Source organism: Morus notabilis, unplaced genomic scaffold (assembly GCF_000414095.1).
Source record: "Morus notabilis unplaced genomic scaffold, ASM41409v2 Scaffold11, whole genome shotgun sequence".
Classification (NCBI taxonomy): domain Eukaryota; kingdom Viridiplantae; phylum Streptophyta; class Magnoliopsida; order Rosales; family Moraceae; genus Morus; species Morus notabilis.
This window is the reverse complement of record NW_010360658.1, coordinates 214,816-224,662: the sequence shown is the minus strand read 5'-3', so window position 1 is coordinate 224,662 and position 9,847 is coordinate 214,816. Positions and strand designations below refer to the sequence as shown.

Here is a 9,847-nt window from a genome sequence, read left to right as displayed (position 1 = left end):
TTTAAAAAAAGCCCAAAACGAAACCGATAGTCTCCTCATAATGGAGATTTGGCATTAAATAAAGGAGAAAGTTTTAACTAAAAAAAATTCCAGCTTCTGAATATCTAGAAAATTAATAAATAAAAATTCAGCAGACTAGGAAAAACAAAAAATAAATAAAATTCAGCTTTTGATGGTGCCCACACGACACCTACAAGCAAGGAGAGCCTTTAGGAAGTTGAAGCAAATCTTCCCCATTTTCTTCTCATTTCCTTCCAACACACGTCCCCTTATTTTTCTTCCATTGTCAAGGTAATTAAGGCCCTTTTGAGGAAGGCGAGAAATGTGTTTTAGCCTTTGACCCTAATTATTCTTACTTCTCTCTGTAACCAAATTCCTCCAACGTTCTTTCTCTCTCAATATTGCTGTACGTACATGAGGAAGTTGTGTCCGAACATTGAAAAGGAAGATGGGCTCGAGACGGTTCTCGAGGTTCCCATACCAGAAGAAATGTTCAAAAGCATGGGCAACAACACAGCCATGAGGTTCCAGAACATGCTGACGTGGATGAAGGCTCAAACTTCGGACAAATGGTCGGCTCCGATTATCGCCGGCCGCCTTAATGAGCTACGTTTCCTTCTCAACCTCGTCGGATCGCCGCTCATCCCTCTTCAGGTCCAATTGGGGCATTCCGTCCACCGCCCGGTCAAAGATTGTTCCATTGTACGTAATAACAACCCACTGATCATCTCAGCTTCACCAATATATTTCTTTTAAATATCAAATATATATATATATATATATATATATATAGTTCCAATATATTATTGTACGTGAAAGCAATGTAAGGGATAATTTGAGATCGGAAAAAAAAAAGCTAATATCACTTTTCCTGCAACCACACAAATGTTAAAGTATAAAAATTATTGTTGGCCCACCTCCTAATAGCTTAAACTTTTAGGATGGATTGGTAAACTAACATGGTATCAGAGTGAGAGGTCCTAAGTTCAAACCCCCGTAATTGCACTCTTTATCCCCATTTAAAATTATCATCATGTGTTGGGTCTTTAATATATCTCGGACTTTAAATATTCACGTGTTGGGCTTTCTAATTAATTTACCCACACGATTGCCCATTGTCCAGCCCACACGTGAGGGAGAGTGTTAAAGTATAAAAATTATTGTTGGTCCACCTCCTAATAGCTTAAGCTTTTGGGATGGATTGGTAAACTAACACAAAATTGTGTGGATTTTTTTATACGTTACACAAGTTGTAGGTACAAACATATTAATCTTCTGGCCAGCTGCCAAGCTAGTAGTTATAATATGAAATTATCATGTGTAGAATAGTATGGATGTGTTCCATTAATTAACATATATATGAATCATAAATTTATGAGTGCTAATTAACATGTGAATCATTAATCATTTAAACATATTTGTGGTATTTTTCTGATTATTTGTTTTTGATGAGTTGGAAAATTTGCAATATATCAATTCGTATAAATGCATATATGATATACAATATTATATTAAATCATATGGATTTATAGGAGACTAGGACTCTAGATTACAAAAAATGCAAGGACTAATTTAACAGACAAATTATATATCAATTAGTCAAGAAATATTGGCGATGCCAAGTCTGGTGATTAGGTTTTGTTTGTATACTAGAAAATATAATTATATGTAATGGTAGTGATATTAATATAATTACTTGTTAATTACAGCAAGCTTCTACGGCGAAATACATAGTGCAACAGTACGTGGCGGCAACGGGAGGCCAGCCGGCGTTGAACTCGGTGCAGAGCATGTGCGTGACCGGCGCTGTTAAGATTAGTGCGTCCGAGTTTCACCAAAGCAGCGGCAGCAGCGACGATGACGACGGCAATGTAGACGTTAAGAAATCCTCGGAGGAGCTTGGTGGGTTTGTGCTTTGGCAAAAGAATCCAGATTTGTGGTGCATAGAGCTTGTTGTCTCCGGGTGCAAGGTTATATGTGGAAGCAACGGCAAGCTCTCGTGGCGGCATTCCGCTAACCAGCAAACGCCCATCTCCAAGGGCCCTCCTAGACCCTTGCGCCGTTTTCTTCAGGTAATTAATGCTTTTGTTATATCCACACTTAAAATCAATAAATAAATCTAGTGCCTTTTTTTTTTTTTTTTTTTTTCATTTATACATTTACAAAACATAAAAAAGGTCTAGCACTAGAAAACATTAGTAACACTAACATGATGTATCTATCTACAAGGAATAATTCTTGGGTGTCGTCAATATAACTTTTTAAATTAGAATTGATCTTAGCAATAAATAAATAAAAGGAAATAATGATCAGCCGTCGTAATTCGCTAGGTTTTTTTTTTTATTAGTATTATTTTAACGCAATATTTTATCCAATTTCTATATATTTTCCACTTATTTTTAAGAAAAGTTACAAAAAATTTCCGTTGCCGGGAATCGAACCCGGGTCTCCTGGGTGAAAGCCAGATATCCTAACCGCTGGACGACAACGGATTTGATGATAAATTGCGTTATAGTTAGTTATAAACTAGAATATTTCAATTTTGCAGGGTTTGGATCCAAGAGCCACGGCCAACTTATTCCTAGACGCAATGTGCATAGGCGAGAAAATAATCGACGACGAAGACTGTTTCATCCTAAAACTAGAAACGAACCCAGAAATCCGCGACGCACAAAGCGGACCAAACTACGAGATCATTCACCACACCATATGGGGCTACTTCAGCCAGCGCTCGGGCCTCTTGATCCAGTTCGAGGACTCGAGGCTGCTAAGGATGAATACCAATTCAGACGAGGACGTTTTCTGGGAGACCAGCACGGAGTCAGTGATGGGCGACTACAGATATGTCGACGGAGTCAACATCGCCCACAGCGGAAAGACGCGCGTCACGGTTTTCCGCTACGGCGAGCAGTCGGCGAACCACAAGAGGGAAATGGAAGAGACGTGGAAGATCGACGAGGTGAACTTCAACGTCCGGGGATTGACCGCGGACTACTTTTTGCCTCCTACTGATCATCGTGACCGAGACCAAAACAAGCAACAACGTTGTTGATATTTATACATACAGAGACATATAACTCATGGGAAATTTTACCGGCCGTTGTTTATGTCTTGATGATGAGTATGAGCATTTTCGTATGTAGCATACGGTGTACTATTTTTAACGTGAACACTCGTATAATCAGATTGTTAAAATTTAGCCAAAGTAGGTTATCGATATATGGTAAAACAAATTAACTCCTAATTAATCATTTGCGAAGGTTTCAATTAAATCTTGCGCTGATTTTCTAAGACATGGCAAAAGGTGAGGTGTAAAACACGTGTACCAGAATCGGACAGCCAGCATATTGTTGATATGATCAAATGAGACTTTGTGGAGCTTGGTTAGAGAGTTTTGTTAGTCTGAATGCAGTTTGTTAATTAATTAGGATGTGTTAATTCATTGGGGAACTTAGTTAATTAGATATATATATATATATATATATATATATATTCGTGCGATCTACTTTATATGTAGCATATGTATATAGTTTGAGATATCAGCATTATTGAAAACTCCCAAGTAATAGTCATTGCAACTCCTTTTTATATATTGATGTTTGTTCTGTGTCCGCGGGGAACTCAAGGGTATCGTGTCTAATGGATCCTAATGTCGGTAAATGGTGTATGAATATCATGGTGCGGACAGACGCTCGTTTGAGATGGGGAGTGAAACAGTGGATTATGTGACATGTATGCAATATATGGTAATGTAGCCACTGGTCAATAGTGAGTCAGCATTGGTTATTAGGATAATTTGGCACTGGGCTATATAATGGGTTGGCACTAGTCTATAGGACAAATCGGCACTGGTTTATGAATTTAGTCAAGGCACTGATTATACACGATTTATAATTGTTGACGGACTAAGGATTAATTTTCTGAAAACACTCAGAGTAACCTCTCACGGATTAATTAAGAGTTAATGCTGTAGATTAATATAGAGAAGACTAGAATTTATAGTGGTTCGCCAAGATTTCTTGGCCTAATCCACTTGTGAATGCACTAATACTTTGTTGATTACAATTTCTCTAGAGTAGTAGAATAGTGTGTGTAAAAACCTTAATGAATTTCCATGGCTCTATTTATAGGCCTTGTACACATGGGAGACCCCATTTGCATTTCCCGAGGAGATCATCCTCTCTCCCTTAATTCTGAGATTTGGCAGTTGTATTTTTATGATTACTGCTTCTAAGTCAGGCTAACTACCCTTACCGGCTACCTGATTTCCTGACTTTGATAGTAGTAGTTGGCATAGTGCATCTTCCCTTGAGTTGACAGGACTATCTTTGGATTGGACTGGGCTGCTACCTCGACGTCGTGGCCTTTACCACTTCAACGGGGCTCTCGACGCATGTTGTCTCGCGTGAGCTCTCGACGTATAAAGGGCACCTTAGGTACAATTTATCCCTCGACCCCAGCAACCGATTCTCGACATGGAGGCCTCGGCGCTTGTCGTCCAAAGGAATGGTCAATTCCTCGACTGTGGTGTAACAATAATCATGATGACGGAAATGATATTTTTATAGAAAATAGAGTGTAGAGATTATCTACGACTATAATATCTACATGGAAAAAATTAACATAAAAAATAACTTACGTCCTAAAAAATAAATAAAGTGTAGAGATTGTAATAAATATTAGACTTTTAAAATTAAATTAAATAAATAACATATTTTAAAACTATTTAAAATAAGTAGCAATATTCGTGATAAATAAATCATTTATATGGTAAATGATTCACTTAGGGCTAGTAAAAAAATAACTTATGTGGTAGAAAATCTTTAAAATCTTTATTTATATGGAAAAAAATTCTTTTTGCGAGTCATAAAAAGAAAATTTATGTGAAAAAAAATGTTTTTACTAGCCGTAAATGAATTATTACACGGTAAATCATTTTTTTATTACATAAAATACTATTTATTTTAAATAATTTTAAAATATACTATTTACTTAATTTAATTTTAAAAATCTGTAATTTACTGCATTCTAATAGGTTAAAAAGCCCATAACTGCTAGACAAAGAAAACGTAAAAAATCAGAGTCAATTCAAAGTCAGGAAAAAAATAAATTCAAAAAAAATGAAAACACTGCTCAGTAAAAACATTAACGTCAGGAAAAAAAAAAGGAGAATATAAAGAGACATTCACCAAAAATAGACTTCAATGATTGATAAAATGCATCAAAATGTTGCTGCAACATAAATAAGAAGTCTTCAAGGATTTAAACTAAATAATGCTCCACGTACAGAAATTAAAGCTACGCTATCAGTGTCCTATTGAGGCCTAAAACCAAAAAACAAAAAACAAAACAAAACTAAAAAACTAAAAAACTAAAAGGAGAGGGAAAAAACTAAAAAATGCTCCACGTACAGAAATTAAGGGTACGCTTTCAATGTCCTATTGATGCCTAAAATAAAAAATAAAAGGAGAGGGAAAATCTAATAATTAAAACATAATATCAGTTTTAAATCTAGAAGTTATTAAAGACTAATAATTGCGTTAAAAATAGTAAATCGGCATAAAATATTATCAAAATAAATCAGCCCAAATAATGAGAATATTGTTGGAAATAATGGGCTCTCAATACTCATAAATGAGATCAAACAACAATCAACCCTAAAAATACATTGTCATATGAATTTTGAAGCATATAGAAAGTCTATAGTTTTAGGATTACCTTCTCCCCATGGCATAAGAATGGGGTCGTTCATGGTTGCTAGAAAATGTTTAAGACAGGCCGGAATTGGTGCTTGAATGACCTGAAAAATCAAAGGGGCTTGAAGAGTTCTTGAACTCTTTCTCTTCTTTGCCTCTCTCCACTCCCACGGGCACACACATACACGGCATGGGAAAAAATTTTCCCCTCTGGTTTTATGCTGCAACCTTAGGCAATTGGGCCTTGTTGGGCCTCAACCAAAATTATTTATAAAAAGGAAATTTGGTCCAATGGGCTAGCCAAATATTTAGAGAGAGTGAGTTCACATGCCTCAAGTGAGTTAATAATATAAGTTTTCATCCCATTATGGACTAATATTTAACATATATGCATTAATTATAGAGTGAATTATTATGATTGTGGAAGTCCACATAAAAATATTCCAATAGTCTCCCACGTGGACGACATAATCATACAACAAACATTCACTCATCCAGCATATGCATCAACTAAGAATCTCACATAATAAACACAAGCCCAAAACAATCATGCATAATAACTTATCGACATGATACGATTATTATACAAAATCAGGCACTATAGATTCATCAAAGCATGACGACAACTTTAACATATGGATCAAAAACAATAATAGAGACTAACAACCAGATGTCTCTTTTCAACTTGTCACTTTGCCATCTAAAAAGTGTGTGAACACAACATCACACATAAAGTGACAGATCCATCAATATGCATGTATTATTTGAGGCATAAGCAATCCTTATAAATAACAACATGTCACACACAAATGGCAGTAAACTCCCACTAACTCAATACAACTACAGGCTCCTTACAGACCCGAGTAGGATGCGTGTTCTTAAAACACCTAATAGGTAAGCCCTTAGTGGAACCGCCAACATGTTGTTTATAGGCGTGTTTTCAACAACAATGAGGCCTTTTACAATTTCTTATTACAAAAATAGAATACACTATCATTATGCTTGAGCGGACAATGCTCCTGGTGTTCTAAGAGAAATATACTATTATGAAACTTTTACAACACAATTTCAGCCGTTCATGAAATGGAGTGAACTACTCCTAGTGTTAAAATAAGGTTCCACAATCACATCACACAAATAGCCTCACGATACGCCACATACTGCGCATCACAGTCAAGGACACTACGAGTGTCTATTTGACACTTTTCAACAAAGTAGCTCATCCTTTTATCATTTATGCAGCTTACATAATCGGCATCACGAAATCCAACTACAACTAAAGTGTTGGTTCGCCAATACACAACTATATGGTACTTCATTCCCAGTTAATTCAGTAATAATAACAACAGTCACTCAAGTACCAAATCTACATGTCAACAACAAATACAATAATAAGACGTGTGCATATTTGAGCATACATCAGGCTGCTAAACACGTAAGCATAAGGGACAATTTCATATGATCTATCTTACTTCACCATAAAGACATTACACCTTTGAGAGTGTCACTTTAACAAACAATGCTTACTAGGAAAACAAGAATGCATACTGAACCTGTTTGAAACAAGAACAATATAGGTTCTCTAATACAACCAGAAAATGCACTTATCCTTGTCACGGATAATCTACATGCCTAGAACATAAGAGGCTTTTTCAAGATTTTCAAACCATAGTGACTAGGCGACATACTATTTATTTTAACCAGCAGGTCAGAATCATTAGGCACGAGCAAGTTGTCACCGACATAAAAACATAGACGTGCAACTGCTCCCACTGACCTTACACGTATGCATTTATCAACAACGTTCTCCATAAAGCTAATTTTAGTGACTGTCTCATCCTAAAATTGAGACACTACTGCCTCAGTGTTATCTATACATTCCCACTCATCATAGAGTTTCTCAACACATTAGTGGAGCTAGGAAATACATTCATTCTCAAGACTATGTCTGTTTCATCATTAACGATTCATAAAGAGATTCATACCATATATAATAACTTGTCCCATTTAACGTCAAGATAGCGTAGATGCAAGGATTGCTCAAGGACTGCATTACATAAAAGAACATGTTATTTTGAAAGGATACTCGGACGCAAGTTGGATATCCGATACATATGATTCTAAGGCTATTAGTGGATATTTATTCACCTTGGGTGGTGGTGTAGTTATTTCATAGAAATCCTCTAAGCAAACGATAATAACCAGATCCATGATGGAAGTTGAGTTTATCGCACTGGATAAATATGGCTAAGAAGTTGAATGGCTTAGACATTTTGAATAGGCTAACGCATGTACCTGCAATTTACGTATAAAGTGATAGTCAATCATCTATTGGTAGAGCACATAATATGATGTATAATGGTAAGTCTAGACATATACATCGTTGACATAATACCATTAGACAACTGATCTCAACAGGAGTTATAGTCGTTGACTATATTAGGTTGAAAGACAATATTGTGGATCCGCTGACCGAAGGACTAAATAGAGATCAAGTTGAAAAAACATCGAGAGGTATGGGATTGAAGCCCATGGAATAAATAGGTCGATGCAACTGACTGGAGATCCCAAGATCTAGGTTCAATGGGACAACTAAATTGTATAGACTAGCTGAGTTCACAATGGGAGAAACCCTGGCCTGTTTCTATGATGATAACAGTGAAGCCCGTACGAGAAGAGGATAAATATTGGTTTTTAATGATTCTTATGCGTCGAATATGTCAGGAATTTGAGCGGAGTAATAAGGGTTACTCTTCATTAAGAAATTACCTATGTGAAAGAGAATTGAGGCCGCTTCAAAAGAGAATTGTGATGGCTCAATTCTTTAAAACCTTTTACAGAACCAGGTAGATGTTCATGGTCAAAACGAACATAACTATGAGAACAGAACTGTGTTAAGAAGATGTATGTGCGAGGTATATTAACATTTACACAAAAGCAGAACAGTTCAAGGACATCGCGTCTACTGATCAGCCAGTAAAGTTAATGTATTCTCACGAGGGAAGGTTCAAGGGTTAACGCCTACCTATCCTTTGCAGGCATCGACTGTAGAACTCTATCACCGTGTCGAGTCTGTGTTTTTCTCATCATCAATCCATTTTCATTCATGTGGGGGATTGTTGGAAAAATGACTTGTTAAGCCATGTTAAAGGCCCATTTTGAGGCCCATATTAGAATGGGGCCCAATAGGTTTTTGGAATGAGTCTCGATGGATTTACGTTCTCTGTCGCAAGAAGATCGAAATCGAATATTCATACACGCAAAATGGATATTGGGTGAATGAGAAATTGATGTTCTAAGTATGTCACTTCGAATGGTTAAGGTAATTGGAAATTGCAAAAATCCCACATTGGCTAAGAATGAAGCCTTTGTGGTGTTTATAAGTGATTGCACTTTGAAGCCTAGGTAGACATTGTTGGGAATAGTGTCCTAGAAGCATGAGATGTAATAGGATATTTATTACTTAATTAATAAAAGAGTTTATTCATCATTTTATGTGCATATATTTATGAATATTTTATGAATATCAAATGAAAATTCTGTGATTGTTTATGTAACCTTAAACATAGTATATAAGTGTTAAATACGAGAGGATAGTGTTTAAGGATAATAATCAAAAACATTGTTCATGATGAATTTAATTAAAGTTTGGAATCTTTAATTAAAACATTATTAATACATGTCATTCCCATTTAGAATGGAACGGTGTTATCCGCACTGTTAATATGACAAGATATTGAATGAGTGTATTTCGCATAATAAGATTATGTGGAATAAGGACACAGACAAAATATGAATTTCTAATAATTTCTGTTAAGCATAGAAATTCTGATTGAGTCTACCGATGGTCATATATAGGATGATCTTAGTCCTGAGTTCTTAACAAACTCCTATTTATGGATTTATGTCTTTTGATTTACTCGGTACGGATTCTGAGACCCTGAATCCTATTCCTTGTATTTTGGAGACATAATGAAATAGGTAGCTGGGAATGTTATTATACAAAATGGAATCCATTCCTTCTTGAGAAAGAAGTAGATAAATAATTCTCTTGAGTGTTGATTCGGTACTTGGATTAGTAAGAGCGCTCTGGTTCATGAATGTGTTTAATGAATCACTATCCATTAGAGAATCAATGGTACTCAAGAATG

The 9,847-nt window shown here is 35.9% G+C and overlaps 1 protein-coding gene and 1 non-coding gene across 2 annotated transcripts; one reads left to right on the top strand and one right to left on the bottom strand.

Moving 5' to 3' along the window:
• The first annotated feature begins 414 nt into the window (after nt 1–414).
• On the top strand, nt 415–3,063 carry LOC21397748. Its single transcript, XM_010096972.2, has 3 exons — nt 415–702; nt 1,710–2,072; nt 2,549–3,063. The coding sequence occupies exons 1-3, from the start codon at nt 415–417 to the stop codon at nt 3,050–3,052; spliced, it is 1,155 nt and encodes a 384-aa protein (XP_010095274.1). The 3' UTR covers nt 3,053–3,063.
• On the bottom strand, nt 2,421–2,492 carry TRNAE-UUC. The gene has a single exon. It is a non-coding gene; the product is annotated as a tRNA-Glu (tRNA).
• Nucleotides 3,064–9,847: the final 6,784 nt, after the last annotated feature.